The sequence below is a fragment of the Coregonus lavaretus genome, assembly GCF_964263955.1.
Source record: "Coregonus lavaretus genome assembly, chromosome: 9".
Lineage (NCBI taxonomy): Eukaryota > Metazoa > Chordata > Actinopteri > Salmoniformes > Salmonidae > Coregonus > Coregonus lavaretus.
In genome coordinates this window covers 16,699,050-16,718,401 of record NC_139996.1, presented here as the reverse complement: position 1 = coordinate 16,718,401, position 19,352 = coordinate 16,699,050, and the positions used below count along the sequence as shown (strand labels likewise).

General features: G+C 44.0%; 1 protein-coding gene across 1 annotated transcript in view; it reads left to right on the top strand.

Annotated features, from left to right (window-relative positions):
* LOC311135463 (protein O-mannosyl-transferase TMTC2-like) overlaps positions 1–19,352 on the top strand; it is a 159,178-nt gene that overhangs the window by 60,146 nt on the left and 79,680 nt on the right. The window contains exon 2 of the mRNA XM_084169428.1: positions 3,958–4,537. Within this exon, the coding sequence (XP_084025554.1) occupies positions 3,958–4,537 (580 nt within the window). The remainder of the gene's footprint in view (positions 1–3,957; positions 4,538–19,352) is intronic.

Here is a 19,352-nt window from a genome sequence, read left to right as displayed (position 1 = left end):
AATGGGCAAGTCAAAATATGTATGTGAATTTGAACGGGGTATGGTAGTAGGTGCCAAGAACTGCTACGCTGCTGGTTCCCGGGGGGGAGGGGTGCAACTCAATATTAGGAAGGTTTTCTTAATGTTTAGTATAGTCAGTGTATAAAGCTGTGATAGCCATGTTTTCTGTTGCTGTCTCTTTAATGTTGAGCCTGTTTGAAGGGAAAGTGATCCTCCTCATTGAGAGAATTTGGAGGTTGTGAGGAGGGTTAGTCACAGCTTTGATAGAAGCACCAAACACTTTACTGGGTTTGTTTTTCTTTCTGGGTGAATTAATTGCCTTTGTTTCAATGAAGTCATGCACTACTCTTGTCTCAAAACATTGGGGTTGCGAGCTGCTATCAACACTGCTGCATCATTATAGCAATCACTATGACTACCATCTTGTCTGGAGGATTAAGTTATCTATATACTAGGCCTACATAAAGTTGAGAATGTTTCCCCTTTGAGCTTACATCGTTTATAGTTTATGTTTATCTGACTTGCCTTCCCTGTCTGTATCTCTTGAGCTTTAGATGATGCACCAGACTTTGATAAGGAAACAAATATCTGACCGATTGAGTCACATGATACTCTTCCTAGAGATTGGGTGCAGACATGACTTGGCTGGGACAGAGTTGAATTCTTCAATGGTGGTGGGTGAGGGAGTGGGAGGTAGTGTTTTCGGGTTTCGCTTGTTAGCGGTCACATGATACTGCCGGTCCTCTGGGAGTCGCCAGGCAGGCAGGCGTGTATGGTGTTGGCGGAAGGAATGCACTCCCGGCTGGAAAAGGTTTGCAGTGCACAGAGAGGTCCTGCTACCGCCAGCTTCCCAGAAAGATGGGGCCCAGCCACAGAAACCCAATCTTCCACTCTGCCAGGCAGGCAGGCAGGCCCGGCAGGCCCTTTAGCCATAGCTGAATGCTGCGGTGATCAGGACCCGCGCAGCCATGCAGCACAGGATTAATGAATGAATGGCCTTGGGTTGCATTGGACACATCATCATGCAAACGTGTTAATTCCTCTGTAGACATCCACTTGGAACAGTGTTAGGTAAGGAGACATGGGTTAGCTGACCCCTTCTCTTTTTCCCCTCTCTCTCTTTCCACTTTCTTCCATCCTCTCCCCTAGAGTGCCTGTCAACCCCAGTGGTGTAGGTGCTCGAAGAAGGAGGCAATCTGAGAGCTGAACATTTGCATTTTGATTCAGGCATCCATGACTGCTGCAGAGAGACTTGACGGACTGGCATTGGTTTCTGGCCTTCTATTTTGGTGCCAGAGCTGGAGTGGGTTTCAAAGCAATATATACTCTATCTGTCGCCACGGCAATGTGCAATGGAAAAAAGGCACACTTGTCTTCCAAATGGTTTAAAGCTGTAATTGAACCATAATGCAGCTGATGTGAGCTTCTTGTGGTGGAGTGAAGATCTCACTTGACAAATGGGCCAGAGAAAATAAACTGGCATATCTGAGTCATGATCCAAAGAGAGGGGCCTAACCCTGCCAGTGATGAGCTGCCTGGAGCTCCAGAAAAACCCATCAGATCTGGGTTTAAATATTATTCGAAATCTATCAAATACTTTCAGCGTTTACTTTAGCCTGTTTGGAGAGCCAGATGGGCGGGGTTGGCACTTTTGCGACTATTCTATTGGTCCCATTGCACCAGGCAAGCTCAATCAAGCCCAGCTTAAGTATATTACATTATTTAAAATAGTTTTGAACCCAGGTCGGAATCCCAATGATCTGCTCACTGACATGTTAGGCATTTATATTATATAGAAATATCCCCGGCTGATTATCTTTGCCTCTCCACTTCCATATAGGCCAGGTTAGTTGTATTAATTTCCCCCCAGATCTATCATAAGGAGGGCTATTTCTCCTCGCCCTGTCAGAAGTCGTTTATTTGGTCATTTGTTGTGGGTTGCAATCTCCACTCCCTTTCCCTTTCCAACAAACCCATCTGCTTTCTGGTAAAGCCATTTTAAGGGTCAGGGCAAGATGGTTGCTACTGGCGGCTACACTATTTAATAGGACAATGTCAGGTAAAAGTTATAGGTTTCAGAGTAACACAAAGGTTGAGGTTGTAAGACAAATCATTTTTATGTTTTCAACAAAAACAATGGACCATAGATCCATTTCACCTTGATTCATCTGCCGCCTTGGCCTCTTTCTTTGAATTCCTTGTGTTTGTCTCAGTCTGTTATTGTGTGTTGTGCAGTATGTGCCTGTTTTCTCCCTCTCCTCGCTCCACACCTAATTGCGTGTGCTAATTGGGCCCGCCATGGGGACTGATTACAACCTGGCGCCCTCTGTGTGTTATCACACGTGTCATGTCCCATTCATCACTCTTTTTAATTATGCGTTCTATGTTATAATGCATCTCCTCCTCTCTAAAGAGACTCATTACATTGCCATCACCTCCCCTCCTGCTCCCCCTGCCTCCCCCCGCCTCCCCCCTGCCTCCCAGACACACAGGGTCAAGGCCTTGTCTCACTGCCAGAGCCAGACAACACCTCAGAGCTGGGTGACAAAGACCCAGACACTCTCTGCTCCGGTAGGGGGCAAATAGCACACCCTTCCACCCCTCACACAGCTTGGGGCTGATGTACAACCACCAGGGTCAAACACTCAGGCTCAACCCCAGACCCCAGCCATGGGGAGAGGGGACAGTACAGTACCCAGGCCAGGGCTGCCCCGTGGTGGGGTAACTACATGTACAGACATGCACAGACAGCATGGTCTCTCCATGGGTGTTCCATGGCCCCTCAACACTGATTAGGCATGGCCTTAACACTGCTTTCTAGTTTGCTCTCTAGTCCCTCCTGCTTTGTAATCCCTTCCACAAACATTTATTCATCCTCCCTCCCTCCCTCCCTCCCTCCCTCCCTCCCTCCCTCCCTCCCTCCCTCCCTCCCTCCCTCCCTCCCTCCCTCCCTTGCCTCCATCCCTCCCTCCCTTGCCTCCATCCCTCCCTCCCTCCCTCCCTTGCCTCCCTCCCTCCCTTGCCTCCATCCCTCCCTCCCTCCCTCCCTTGCCTCCCTCCCTCCCTCCCTCCCTCCCTCCCTTGCCTCCCTCCCTCTCTCTCTCTCTCTCTCTCTCGCTCTCTCTCTCGACCCAGTGTGGTGTGTCTGTGTGAGATACCCGGTAGTCAGCGGTTGGTAAACACAAGGCTAGCTGTGATTGACAGGTCTTTGGTCCCTGGCTCCCCACGCTCCATTATGCCAACATGGCATTCCCCCTCTATCTCTCTTTTGCTTTATATGTTTTCGGTCAAGGGTGTGGTGCATGCACCTCCCCGGCCCCTGGGTCCTCACAGTAAGAGCACTCCTCTCTCTTCTCGCTCTCAGATTGTCTGTTGGTGAAGGCCACATGACCACACTCTCAAAGGAGTTTTACACAAGTTTAAAGCTACAGTACTTGTATACGCCAAAGTATACTACAATGCATAACCTACTACTGATGTTTAGGTCTCCAAACCAGCTAAAAAGGAGACAATACATCCATAGTTTATCAGGAGAAAGGACACACACTGCCTGTGGCATTTGGTCCTGTTGGTATAAATGGATTGAGGCTGAGATGGAGAAGCTGCGATGGTCACTCAGAGGTTTGATCACACATGTACCTCATCTCTCACTGTGATTGGTTGTGTCTCTGTCGAACATGAGCATGTTTCAAGGTCACTTGATTTCTTTCTAAAGCTCCTATCTTTGGGGCATGATAAATGACCACTGCTGAGTTTGAAAGAAACTTAGACATTTCTTTCAGTCCTTGCAGTTCTACTGAATGTCATAGTACAGTGAAGACATACTGTGTCATATTGATTGAATTGACTGAAAAGACCCAAGTACTATGGTGGTGTTGCTCTTGATCAGGTTATCAATAAGCATGAGGATCATTGCACATACATCTTCTAACCCCTCTGTTGTCCTTCTCCCCACAGCCGTGCAATCAAAACCAACCAGGACCTGCTCCCAGAGACCCCGTGGATCAACATCTTCTACGATGACTTCTGGGGCACCCTGCTCACCCACAGCGGCAGCCACAAGTCTTACAGACCCCTGTGTACCCTCTCCTTCCGCCTCAACCATGCCCTGGGCGGCTTGGAGCCCTGGGGCTACCACCTAGTCAACGTGGGCCTCCACGGGGCCGTCACAGCCCTCTTCACCTGGTTGGCCCGCCTGCTGCTAGGAGGGGGCCTGTGGAGCCTCCTGGCTGGGTTATTGTTTGCCTCGCACCCCATTCACACAGAGGCAGTGGCGGGTGTGGTGGGCCGGGCCGACGTGGGCTCTGCTCTGTTCTTCCTGCTGTCGCTGCTGTGCTACGTACGTCACTGCACCCTGCGAGGGGGCCCTGCGGGGCCCTGCAGGCTGGGGGCCTGGCTCCTGGGCAGCCTGGGCTGCGCCACCTGCAGCATGCTGTGGAAGGAGCAGGGGGTGACGGTGCTGGCTGTGTCGGCGCTCTACGACGTCTGTGTTTTCCACCGGCTCAAGTTGCATCAGGTCATCATGCTGGTCTACAAGGTAAACAGTTTGTCCTCGCCCTGCGGTGTTGCTTTTTCCCATGTATCTAATTTCCTCCTCTCTCTCCCCTTGGCAAAAGCCTGGCAAACCACAAAGTGGAAAGCTGATCTGTTCACATGGGTCTTGCTGTGTGGAAGTATTCCTGTTTGTTGTTTTCATTAGGATGTAATTTGAAGAAAAAAAATATCCATGTATGTACAGCTGTGTGATCTGGAATGAGCTGTTGTTTTGTCATCTGAATGCAAGGAAAATATACAAGTGGGGAAAGAAAACAAAGGGGAAACTATTTATCCTGTTTATTCATGAAATGGAGCGTATACTGTTTGTATATACGCATACAAACACACAGAAACACACATCCATGCATGAATGTCAGAGCAGTGACTAGCTCTCAAAAGCCTTCTTATTATCCGTAGGGTTTTCAGCGGTTAGCTTCGCCCACGGTTGGCTGCGCGTGAACTACAATTCCGACGCTGTGTTCTAATGTTTAGAAACGGTTTTCGAAACATATGCTGCTATGCCCCTTATCTTTCATATCAGTGTGAAATAATCTTTCAAATAAAAAAGATACACTTACTGTAGCAGTTTTGCACAGATCCACATGCTGTGTGTGCCTCCAGTTGACGAACTACACTTCCTCCCCTGTTACGCTTACACACAGGTGTTCGGAGCGTGTTAGATAACTAATTATCACAGGTGGTCACCTATCTTCCGTCTGTCTTCCATAAACAAGCGATGTAACATGGAGAAATGGCCGTATGGGAACACTAACCCTAAACCTATAAAGGTGTGTAGTAATTTAACCTTTTGTTTTCTGAAAATTATTTCTCACTGATATTAAAAATACATTCCTTATGTTTTCAAAACCATAATGCAAGCGATGCGTTTTAACGTTCAGAATGAGCGTTTGGGATCTTAACTAAACTCCCCCAGCCAGAAGATACTATCGTCAATAGACACTAAAGCAGTTAGTGTCAATGAATGGGTTATGCAGTGACATGAGTTAGGGAACCATATTATTATGAAAATGGGGTCATGGGAGGGTGCTAGGGAGTTTTGTCAGTTGAATTTGAATTCCCATCGTGCCCACATCATCCTTAAACAGTGTCATTATCATCATCCATCATTGCCTCCCCTTGCAACATGATTTGTTACCAAACCCCAATTAGAAAATGCTTTAGTAATAAGTAAACCATCGAACCAAACCCAGTTTGTTAATGATTTGTTAATTACTAGTCCGTCACCATAATGTAGTGCATGTTATTGAAATGAATGATACTGTAGTGTAACATAATGACGATGAGGAGGTATTTTGTTTACATGCAAGGCATAAGCAGTGGAATTAATTTTCAGTGTGTGTGTGTGTGTATATGTGTGCGTGTGTGTGTATATGTGTGCGTGTGTGTGTATATGTGTGCGTGTGTGTGAATATGTGTGCGTGTGTGCCTGTGTTATAATACAGCAAGAGAAATAGAAACCAAGTAAAACCTTTATACCCAGACAAACCAAAGATACAACAGGAAGGAGGGTCTATCCTAGTCTCACACTTTCCTTGTTTCTTTTTGAGCACAAAGCAGTCATCAAGTAGCCTTTTTCCTTAACTGTGCCTTGTCACAAGTGCTTACTGTCTGCTGTCTAGTCAATGTGACTTCCACAAGTCTTTGCGCATCAGGCCAAGTTGAAAAAGACGTGCACAAATGTGACAAAAGGGATCCAAGAAGAGTCGATGGCGCTCTAGGATGCTGACACATACATGCGAAGGACGAAGGGTGTTTCTGGGAGAGGGAGAGTTGGCGGAGGTGGGGGCGGGAAAGAGGGAATGACAGAGAGAAAAGAGAGAGCTAGAAAGGAAGAAAATCTAGCTTCTCCATTTTAGTGCTCATTGCAGTGTGAAAAAGTGAGTGAGGCCCCTTGCTGTCTTCGTCTCCATGCTAGCCTCTCTCTCTTGATTTAAGCCATATCTGAGGCTTGGTGTCCTCTGGAGTATGGCCCATTCATTGACAGAGGCAGACAGGCCTGCTAATAGTGTGTCAGGGATGGCTGGGAGAATGAAGGGCTAGGAGGATTGAAGGAAAGGATACCTCATATCTGACAGCTTCTCAACATTTGGTTGGAAATCCACCGTACAAACACATCTCCCCTGCCAACCCTTCCCTGAGACAATGTGTGCGTGGATGGTCCCGAGCCTATGGATTTTTGTAATGCTTTGTCATGGTTTTGATGAATGGTCTTGGCAGACACCCGTGGGCCGTATGCAATGCATACCCATTTCTAGTGTGCAGCTTTGAGATGGCAGTTGTCAGTTTCACAGACTCACTGCATATCTTTGAACCCCAGCACAGAAGAAACAAGCAGGGAACGTTGAGTGTCGTTAAGGCTGGCAGGTCTCATGCGTTCCTTGTTAATATACGGTCTCTTTCTGTGATCACGACACCAAGTCATCTGAATGAATTTTGTAACCTGATCTCAGATGTCTACTTCATTATTATGATTGGGACCAGTGTGCTGTTAGGCCAATGTTCTCTCTCTCTCTCTCTCTCTCTCTCTCTCTCTCTCTCTCTCTCTCTCTCTGTCTCTCTCTCTCTCACTGCGAGGACTGAGGCAGTCACTTTGACTGATGATAACCAAAGGGTGTCCTAAGGGCATGTATGAGAGAGGTAAGCACCGCCTTACGAACCGATCAGCCTGTGTATATGTAAAGATCTGGAATGGACACAACAGAAATAAATACACTTTTCCACAGTCTGGCCCTGAGATATATCAGGTGATGAAAGTGGAGCCGTTAAGCTTTTGTCGTGTAGAACTTCCCATCGTTAAGTGTGTGAACAATTTGCAAATGTAAAAATGAACAGGCCGTCGGTGGAGGGATACAACGTTTAGGAAGTGAGGCTTCATGTTGTGTAATTGGAGAGAAACAAGGCATTAGACTCAGTCACACACAGTATCTGCGCATGTGCACGGCTTCGCTTCACACTGTTTCAACGTGGAGGCCATGGGACCAAAACAGTGGAGAAGTTGAGCCTCGCGCTTCAATGCTCTTAGTTGTTGCGGAAATTGACCCACTATGCTGTTTACGTTCTGCATCTACATCATATCGCCGAGTCTACCTTTAAGGTGTTAAAACTCAGTCTGTCACTGTGTTTCACTGTTTAAGTCTAACCATTACGGTGTCCATATTAGGACAGCCCATGCCTCAAAAGTATGAGACTGAGGCTGTCCTAATATGGACACTGTTAACCACTCATTATTTCTGAGACAGACTAAAGAGCCAAGCTCCTATAGATGAGATTATGTGTTACCTTGTCAGTGTTGTTTCACAGTGAAACACATCAAACTACTCAAAGAAGCTTACTTCTAGATTGTAGTGTGATAATATTTGATATACACCTCACATGCGACTCGTAATAAGACTAAGCAATTAGCCCATTAAATGACTTATCTGACTCATAGCATAAATAGCAATTTGCAAGACACTACAGTTGACTTACAGTAATAGGCAATCAAGAAATGTCTGAGAATGGAATTCTAAATACAAGTGTATTTAATTACTTTGTAAAATGAATGGATTCACATGCAAGGCATAAAGCTTAAGTTACAAAGCATTAACAAGCATTACAAGGCGTTATTCTAAGCATGATCAGAGAGGGATAGAGACAAAGCTTTATCCATGGCCCAGAGCTCATGGGAGAAAGAAAGAGTATAGGTATCTCACCAGCGCAGGTCAGGAACAAAGAAAGAGAGGGAGACAATGAAGACCTTTTATAACATCTGAGCAGGGGCGGTGTGTTCAATAGGGCGATATGGGCGACGCACTGCCAAACGGGAAAAGGAAGGGATTTTTTTTCTAATCAATTATATCACGGCAACAGTAGTTATCAGTGTTCTAATCTGATCTGACTGCCACTAAATGTCAAATCAGGCTAAAGTCGTGCTTCAAATGGCCCCGCCCGTTTTTGGGGCGATTTCAGTCATGTTGAAAATCGCCCAGAAGTCTGTCATAGACTCCCATGTAAAATCTATTTTTTTCAAATTTCAAAGCTTTCAATACAATCTCTATGGGTGTCTGTGGGCTTGCACTTACGCGCTTTCGTCATACGTGACGTAACCATGAACGTAACTAAGAAAATAGCGGCTAGCAGCGTCTCTGTTGCGACCTGCAGTGTGGCGTTATCTTATGTTTTTAATTTGTACACTTAGTGGCGTTATTTTATGTTTTTAATTTGTACACTTAGTTTACAAACATTCTGCCAACCATGGATTTCCAGTGGTGGGTTTTGGACTGATCTTGTTGATCGTGTACATACCCGCTACGAACGGACTAAATAATGAAAACGCTGCTGGCAGCGGAATCCAATACAGCTGGGAGACTTGGCTGGATGACAGAGTCCCGGACAGAGAAGTGGAGCCGGCCGGCTTCACCCTGGTCAGAGCGGACCGCGATCTGACACAGTCACAGGGAAAATCGATCCTGGTAAGAGAGCGACTCTGTACCCCCGACATTGAACTGCTTTCTGTGTCACTGCGACCTTACTATCTGCCCCGTGAGTTCCCCCAATTGTTTGTTACCGTTGTGTACTGTTGATAATCACAAGTTTACTGGAGAACTGAGACCAAGTAGAGACTTTGGACAGGGTGGATATGGTATAATAAAGGCAGTTTATTCAGAGGTAAAGATATCTGGAATCGCGTGCACGGACTCGTTCGTCAAACTCTTAGGGAGCTATCTGAAGAGAGCCCCGAAAACATTGTGTGCAGACATTTTATACAATAAATGATGTAGGTTGAATCTAGTAGTTCTGATCTTCTGATTGGTCCTGATGAGTTGGGCGAGGTCCCCTCCACTGTTGCATTGGCTCTGAGTCGGGTTCTCTGTCTTCAAATGTTCAGCCTAAAGAGAGGGGATTTTTGTGTGTGTATGTGTGTTTAACAGTGATGATGTGTGTGTGTGTGTTATCAGTGATGATGTGTGTGTGTGTGTGTGTGTGTGTGTGTGTGTGTGTGTGTGTGTCCTCAGAGCAAGAACTCGTGAGTTGGAAGAACTGAGAGACCTATGGCGTGGGTGTTGTCCTTGGCCACCTGCTGACAAGGCTGACAAGATAGGACTCTTTTGTCCATTGTTATAGGATAGGAACAGCATTGATTGAAAACAAACGCCCAACACAAAATGGGTCATGCACAAGATTTTAGTCAGACCAAGCTATAACATTATATATTTACTACGACAGTACATTCAACCAAAAGCTAATATAACAAAGGCATCAGAGATTATTTATAATCTGTCACAGAAACTGGAATCCATCTCCCCAGATCAGTCAATAAATGCTTCTGGTATTGACTTATATGCTGCCCCTGTCTTCATGTTGTTGCTGGACATATCTTTTTTAAAATGTGTGTAGGTCACCTAAATCATCAGAAAAATTGCCCCTCCTGAGAATTTTTTCAGGAGCCGCCACTGCATCTGAGTTGCTTGGATTCAAAATCTGAGTTGTTGACCAATAGTATTACTGTAAAGTTAACCTCCAATCAGGGATCAGACCTACAGACTTGTAAAGACAACAGAACCTCTGCTTATCAGAGGTGTTACAATGGGAGATGGCAATATAACACAGAGAATGCTTGCATACAGTGTAAAGAGTCACTTCAGGAACTGGGCCACCCTACAGATGACATGTTAACATGGTAGTAGTGTACGTCTTTCTGTATACTCTCAGCGGAAGAAGGTTGACATTTCGAGAACAGTGTTCTAGGATTGTGAAATGGGTTCCTTATGTGATTGTGGCTTTCAGTCAATTATGTTATCGTTTTATATCCACTGCAAATCTCCCATTGTGTCATTATGGGTTCGTTTTGTGGTTTGAAAAATCTCTACAGTTAAGAGCTAGGGGCTTGAGCGTTATTCTGTAAAAGCAGAGAGTCATTCTGTGAAAGCAGAGAGTCATTCTGTGAAGGCAGTGCAGTAGTATATTATTCAGTCCAACGTTCTTCAGTAAGAGGGGATTTCCACATAACATGTTAATTCGGATAGCCACTCTAGCTTTGCCCTCATGTGGGTGTTAGCAAGCTAGCAAGCAGGCTAGGTAGTGCTAGGTATCAACAGCCAATCCAGTAGGGGCTGGAAGTTATAGTGAGCTTCGATTGGTCAATAGCGTTGTGATACAGCAGAGTATTTGCATAACGTTCTAATTTTCCCCAACTTTGGTTCCGCCCTGTGCACGCATAGAAAATGTATGGAGCTCTTTTGTTTCATCGCCCCCAACGTGTTAAGTGGAAATACACTGTAACAGTCTGTATAATTATTACATTTAGAAATGGAAATGAATGCATTCCATGATTATGTGCATAAATTCTACTTCATCTGTCACAATATGCACAATTTGTTTACATTTGTCACTTACGAAGACTCTTATTCTTCAGTGCTTGCCACAAGAAAGATTACAAATATTCCAATCTGTTCAGAGCATGTTACCCATATTTTGCATACTTTCATGTCTGCTGTGGTGTCTTTCTTACTGTGGCAGCTCTTTCTAGTTGTGGTTTCTTCTTGACAGATTCATAGTGCTGGCTATCGAACCCGCCAAAGAAACTACCTACACATTACTATAGCTAGTGGGTGAGGAGGAGAGAGAGACAGAGAGAGAGATTTTTGAAGAAAGAAGGGAAGAGACTTATAAAGAGAGAATGTGCATGGCTCTTTCTCTGTGTATCCCAGTTTTAGCTGGCCCACTCTCCAAGAACACGAACCACTGGCATACACTGTACCAGGCACACGTCCACACAGTAATCACTCGACAATTTGAAAATCCCTGCATATTTCATCAGGTTTTATTGGAGTGTTGTTGTTGTTTCACCACTCCTATTCCATATGTATGAGTCTTGGCCCCTCCGAAGCACTGCTTTATTTGGGCCTAATTTATTAGAGCTTCTATTTACATGCTAATGTACTTTGTCTCTGCCAGCATCGGATGGCTGCTGTCCATGTCTTTTCATACCTCGGACGGCTCGGCACTGATTGGTCAGTTATGAAGCCCTGTCACACACATTCAGGGGAGAAAAGCATGTTGTTGAACTAACGACAGAGAGGTCCATCACCCCAATTCAGCATGTGCAATTTTCTGGGAAATTACATGATTATTTTCAGACCATTTGTGTATGCAATCTACTGATAGCACTGAGAATAAATTAATATAATTATATTTTTCTATGCCTTGTCTTGAAAGAAGGACAGAATTTATATTACCCTCTTTGGAAGAGGGTCACATCAAATGTGTCTCTGCTTTCAACCTGAGACGGCCGCCTTTTGGATTTTTAATTTAGGCATGCTGAAAGAAAGTTACTTGGGCACTGACGTCAATTCAACGTCTATTCCATGTTGGTTCAACGTCATTTCGTTGAAATGACGTTGAAACAACATTGATTCAACCAGTGTTTACCCTGTGGATTATATTTCAAATGTCAATGGTTTCAACGATCGTTGGTGCTGGAGGGGGGTCACATCAAATGTGTCTCTGTTGTCAACCTGAGACAGCCACTATTTGGATTTGTGTTGAAAGATAGGCGTTCTGAAAGAAAGTTGCTTATATTTCAAATGTCATTGGTTTCAATGATTGTTGGTGTATTAAAGGCATGTGGATTTTCATAAGTAAGCATTTAGATAGATAGATATGCTGAAACGCCAGTCTGACTGACGATAAACATGTGATTAATTAATTTGCTCACTTTTGTGTTCCATTTTCTTGTGTGTATTATGTGCTTGTTGGAATGGTAGATTTAATCTCATCAGCATGAAATATCATCAGCGTCAAATATGCTGATGTTCAGTATTTCCCGTTCCTTACATAGTCAAGCAACGAAGAGGTGTGCGTGTGTGAGAGGTGATTAGGCGTGTGTGTGCGTCCAAGAAAGAAAGAGAGGATGAGAGTAAGTGAATGAGCACATGTTGGGTTAACAGAGCGAGAGAGGCTGGAGGCTCTTGGCAGCCACTCCTCCCTAGTTCTCTGGGGTGAGTTTTATTTAGAGACCTGGTAGAACTCTTGGATGCTCTCGGTTGCTGTTCACTTTATAAAAAATCCCAAACACACTGTGCTCCTCCAGCCAATCACAGTCACCCGTCACTAAGCTCGAAGAGCTGTTTTTAATTACCATGCAGATGTAGACGTTTTGTACATCTAGTATGCTGATGCTGTGATATTAACGTCTTTATGACTAACAAACAAACCATGGTATATCCTGCTGCAAACATTAGTACTATCCCGTTTCTTCTAGCTAGCTATAGCTACATTGAATGGGAGTCGGGCCTAATGTTTACAGTAGGGATATCACATTCTGCACTATTTCCAACAGGTCAGGATTAGACTCTTTTTTTAATACTAGACTACAGCCAAGACATGTAGTCAATAGGGATGGAAATCATTGTGTTTATTCAAGTCCCCCTTCACTACGTGGATATTCATAATATAGCCTTTGTAAGTGTTGTAGCATTTATGGAAGGATAGCATGCTAGCCTGTATTATGCCAACCAAATACTTTATTAGCATCCAAATATAACATGGCTGGCAGCGCTTACGTTTGTGGTCTAACCGATTTATCTTTATGTGGAAAAATGTGTTTTATGAGCTAATTTTGTGCGAGGAACTGGTTAATAGGCTCATTTTCAATAACAGATACTGAAGTAAGATACAATTAGTACACCTAGCTTGGCCAACGTTAGCATTGCTTTTCAGTATGAGCTCAGAATGTTTCTTCATTAGCAATATGCAGTAAAATGTCTTTCCTGAGGACTTGGCGTTTGCAATGTTTTTCCACCACGCAAATTGCTTTGTTGGTTGGCTATTAAAGTAAATGTTTGGACAACTGTGTGACAAAGAGTTTTGTCTACTCGGGAGCATTAAAAATGAGAAAAGAAAGGATATAATAATGTTTACCCCATGCTTTTGGGTAAACATTTTATAATGACTGTAATTAAAATAGTTCCCTTTTGATGTGCGGTTAAAATGTTGTTTAAAGGGACTGGGAGTGAAGGCCCATTTGTTCCTCTGTTTGTGACTGTGGACAGTTGTGCCCACATAATAGTACATTCTGCCATAATATCTCAAACAGAGTACCTCTTGCGTCATGTGTACTTTTTATGTTGGGAAAAAGACAGTGGTGGTCGGTGATGTTGCTTAAACTCATATATGGTCTTATGTTTCTAAGGGGTTGTCAGTCACTCTTTATCATACCATGCCTCCCATACTCTGTGAATACACAATGCTGAAACACGATACATTACAACTGTCAGCTGGATAAAGAGGACTTCTCCTGGAGTGATGACATGACACCTCATGTGACTAACATTAAGGTTAGGTCATCCTCACCGTCACCCCCAAACTAGTCCTACCCCCACCCCTACCCAAAGAGTTTTACTAATGTTCAAGTTCATATGGCTGCAGAGAAACCTGAGAGCAATGTGCAGAGATAATTTATCCCTCGTCAACATTTAAAAATCAACCATTACACACCTACAGTGAGGGAAAAAAGTATTTGATCCCCTGCTAATTTCGTACGGACAAAGAAATTATCCGTCTATAATTTTAATGGTAGGTTTATTTGAACAGTGAGAGACAGAATAACAACAAAAAAATCCAGAAAAACGCATGTCAAAAATGTTATAAATTGATTTGCATTTTAATGAGGGAAATAAGTATTTGACCCCTCTGCAAAACATGACTTAGTACTTGGTGGCAAAACCCTTGTTGGCAATCACAGAGGTCAGACGTTTCTTGTAGTTGGCCACCAGGTTTGCACACATCTCAGGAGGGATTTTGTCCCACTCCTCTTTGCAGATCTTCTCCAAGTCATTAAGGTTTCGAGGCTGATGTTTGGCAACTCGAACCTTCAGCTCTCTCCACAGATTTTCTATGGGTTTAAGGTCTGGAGACTGGCTAGGCCACTCCAGGACCTTAATGTGCTTATTCTTGACCCACTCCTTTGTTGCCTTGACCGTGTGTTTTGGGTCATTGTCATGCTGGAATACCCATCCACGACCCATTTTCAATGCCCTGGCTGAGGGAAGGAGGTTCTCACCCAAGATTTGACGGTACATGGTCCCGTCCATCGTCCCTTTGATGCGGTGAAGTTGTCCTGTCCCCTTAGCAGAAAAACACCCCCAAAGCATAATGTTTCCACCTCCATGTTTGACGGTGGGGATGGTGTTCTTGGGGTAATAGGCATCATTCTTCCTCCTCCAAACACGGCGAGTTGAGTTGATGCCAAAGAGCTCCATTTTGGTCTCATCTGACCACAACACTTTCACCCAGTTCTCCTCTGAATCATTCAGATGTTCATTGGCAAACTTCAGACGGGCATGTATATGTGCTTTCTTGAGCAGGGGGACCTTGCGGGCGCTGCAGGATTTCAGTCCTTCATGGCGTAGTGTGTTACCAATTGTTTTCTTGGTGACTATGGTCCCAGCTGCCTTGAGATCATTGACAAGATCCTCCCGTGTAGTTCTGGGCTGATTCCTCACCGTTCTCATGATCATTGCAACTCCACGAGGTGAGATCTTGCATGGAGCCCCAGGCCGAGGGAGATTGGCAGTTATTTTGTGTTTCTTCCATTTGCGAATAATCGCACCAACTGTTGTCACCTTCTCACCAAGCTGCTTGGCGATGGTCTTGTAGGCCATTCCAGCCTTGTGTAGGTCTACAATCATGTCCCTGACATCCTTGGAGAGCTCTTTGGTCTTGACCATGGTGGAGAGTTTGGAATCTGATTGATTGATTGCTTCTGTGGACAGGTGTCTTTTATACAGGTAACAAATTGAGATTAGGAGCACTCCCTTTAAGAGTGTGCTCCTAATCTCAGCTCGTTATCTGAATAAAAGACACCTGTGAGCCAGAAATCTTTCTGATTGAGAGGGGGTCAAATACTTATTTCCCTCATTAAAATCCAAATCAATTTATACAATTTTTGACATGCGTTTTTCTGGATTTTTTGGTTGTTATTCTGTCTCTCACTGTTCAAATAAACCTACCATTAAAATTATAGACTGATCATTTCTTTGTCAGTGGGCAAACGTACAAAATCAGCAGGGGATCAAATACTTTTTTCCCTCACTGTATTTCCCTAAACAAGATTAGATTGAGTGTCAAGCTAACATATTCTTCACATCTCACACCAGCCCCACCTCACCTTACATATGATGCACCCATAGATATAGAACCCTGATATATTGTCGATGGATGTACTCTCCTCAGACTGCTGCAGTTAAGGACATAGTTTCTTTGTTCAGTAATGTGTCTGGCAGTGGACTGAGCATGCCCAGTGTAACCAGGCTGGCTCAGGTGTTGTGGAGCTGCCGAGGCCTCTCTGTCTGAGAAGAGGGAGGCAGACCTCAGGTGTTGCTCTGTCTGACACTATCTGGGTGTGTTTTAGGCTTGGGCGGTGTACATTTTACATTTACATTTTAGTCCTTTAGCAGACGCTCTTATCCAGAGCAACTTACAGTTAGTGAGTGCATACATTTTCATACTGGTCCCCCTTGGGAATCGAACCCACAACCCTGGCGTTGCAAGCGCCATGCTCTACCAACTGAGCTATACCGTATATACCGTGTACCAAGGTATTTGGAAATAGCCATAGGATTAAATTATCATTGTAATTGCGCACACATTAATGTCAGACATGCACCTACCCCAATGCTCTGTTGCTGATGACTGGGATGAATGTTTTTCAATACATTTTAATATTTGTAGCTATTTTTTAAGTAAATACCTGCAGTCAACTTGTGCAATGCGTGAGGAGATAAAGCAGATTGCGTTCTTATTTCACCTGTCACATTATTTTACATTATGAAGCTTACTTAGTTCCTCAGCACAGTTGAGCCAGTTTGTGTTTTTTAAATAGCACAACAGAAGTCCAGCTGTGTATTGACAGGAGTCGTGTTCTACAGTGTATTGAAAGTCAACAGTGTTTTTTTGCTTCAATATAGTGATCATCGATGTGCAACTATAGTTTTCCTTCACAGAAAATACATTAGTGCAACACATTTGGCATAAAATAGCTACATTTTCATCAGATGACAACAGAAGTGTAACACGATTTGGCTGGCAGCCACACAAATGAGCTTACAATGAAAAAGCAAAAACGATGCATGGCCATCATATTTCTAATGTTTAGGCCTATCATAGACATAATGTAGCCAGCTACATATCTTAAAGTTAATCTTGCATTTTACTGGAGAAAAATAGGCTGGCAACCCCGAGAAAACTAGCCTACTGGAGAAAAGTAGCTACACATCAGTCAGAGTGCTGTCTACTGATAGAATGCATTTATATTTTTTTCCTTCGTGAAAAACGCAGAATTATACATTAACACAACCCATAGTTTAACTTGCTATCTAAGTGAGTGGCTTAATTAATAAGGTGACGGTGCATCATATGGTGTTAGCTTTATGCTGTGTTTGAGAAGGAAAAGCCCTTTGGATGAGTAATCTGTACAGCTGCCACTGCTATCTTGATTTCCTTGCATTTTTTCTCCTCTCCTTTCTCGGAAGTCTTCTCCTCCTCCCTCTTCTCTGAGCAGAGCAGGCAGGCCCGTTGCCCTAGCGACTCCAGACTCCACACAGACACAGCTTGTATAAATGCTGCTGGAGAGCCAGTACTGCATGCATCAAAACTTTGTTCATTTGCACGTCTCTCGTTCACATTCACTTGTAAATGTTGAAACTCACCAAAAATGACATTCGGTAGCTCCTACCTATATATGTATAACTTTATGAGCTGGATTACCTGTCTTTGCAATTTGTTTAGTTTCTGGATACCGCCCAACCCTAGTGTGTGTATCCCCTCTCTGGGGGAGGTGAGAACCAGAGGCGCCCAGGTGTGTGTGAGTTGTTGTCGCTGTATGTAGAGGTGACATGTCCTTGGCATTTCATTTTCTACTGTGAGACCCTTCAGGGTCTTATATCTCGCGCTCCACAGATGGCTTATGCATGCTCTAATGGCTGCTGTCACTGTATAATGGAGTGAGCATGGTGGAGGTAGCCAGTATCCCCTGCCCTCACCCACCTGCCTCCCACCTGGGGATGGCTACACTCCACTGGACCTCGCCTGGGCAAGCAGACCTATAGGCAGAATGTTCAGGTAAAATGCATCTGTCTTTGGAGAGAGCTACTGTTCTGGGTATTTAAAAATGAAGCAGATATATTCCACGTAAGAGTAGACAAAGTGTATTCTATTTAGGTTTGTCACATGGTCAACAATAAGGCTTTGTTCTCAGTGTTTTTTCTCATTCTACAGATGCTAATATCAAGTAACAGTATAATAATGTGTAGAAATTCCATCTGATGCTGAATGAACAGGTCTTTCATTGCATACAGAGTCTCTCCCGTGCCGTCCTCCCCAGCTCCAGAAAAGGTGGCTACAGTAGAGGGCCTCTGCTGATAGAAAGTGACTGGATTAGGAAGCTCTTGATCTCTCTCTCTCTGGCCTACCACTCATCAGGGATAGGAGGAGCTGACACGCATCGTGTCGGAGACAGCCAAAGCTCTGACCCTGGTTCTCCCCGTGGCGAGAGAGAGAAACCGAGAGAGTGTGAGAGAGAGAAATAGAGAGAGTGAGAGAGAGAGAAACAGAGAGAGTGAGAGATAGAGAAACAGAGAGAGTGAGAGATAGAGAAACCGAGAGAGTGAGAGATAGAGAAACAGAGAGAGTGAGAGATAGAGAAACAGAGTACACCCACTAAGCAGCAGAAAGGAACATTACAGCTCTTCGAAAACAAAGACCAATCCTTTCGCTAGCTGCTCCAAATATCTTACCGCCACTTTCTCTCTCTCCGTCTCTTATTCTTGCTCTTCTTTATTTATAACCAGTCTGTTCCCCCCTTCAGTGTTGACAAGCAGTGCCAGAACTTCTTCCATTGATTCTCTGTTCATTTTCCCCCAGAGCTGCAGGCTACAGAAAGAGTGAGAAGTGTCATGCAGCACCCGCTTTAGGTTAAATATAGATTCTGTGGTTGTTGAGTCTGTCTGTTCCATGCTCATTGAGGCTTTCACTGAGCATGTTTGATTTATACGCTGGGCTGGAAATAACCCTGGTCACAGATACAGTTGAGAGATAATATGAAGCTCATGTCTTTGTCGGTGCAGTGTCTTGGAATGCCTATTTTCATGCAGAGATAATTCAATTCATTTGGATGTTGTACATTTTACATGTTTTTTTTTTAACTTTAACTTTTTCCCCATGTTAATTAATTGGTTTGTTTTGACTGCTGATGAATGACATGGTTTATATGTTTTACAAAATGCAGAAAACGCCTTAAGGTTAATTTATATTTTATTCTAACTGTGATTGCATTGTCGCAAACCACTCTTTTGGAACTCAAAGCAATTAAAAATGTTCTAGTGAAAAACTGTTTCGCGTTGATTCAATTACTAAATCACAATATCTAATGTATCTGCCTAGTTTTGTGGCTCACCCAATAAAAAGTCAAGTCATTCAGCCAGGACCAGCTTATTTGGGAGTGTAAGTGAGGATGGTACTGTTGTTGCTGTGATGTGCCCAATGCAGCCTGAGAATACTGCTTAATTAACCACAATGTGTTATCTGTTATCCTCTTCGATCAAATGTTTTTAATCCCCTTTCACTACATTGTGTCTTGTGGGGTGGTCAGTAATATACTCTAATATAGGGCTACCACTTTCTTTTACTGCATTTACATCTGAACCCAAGAAAGGCACAGAAAATAGGAAAGTGTATTTGTGAGAGCTCTCCAGCATGTTGTCCTATAACGTCAATATAATTTATTCTGAGCTCACCCAGAGCAGAGTTGTGGTCTC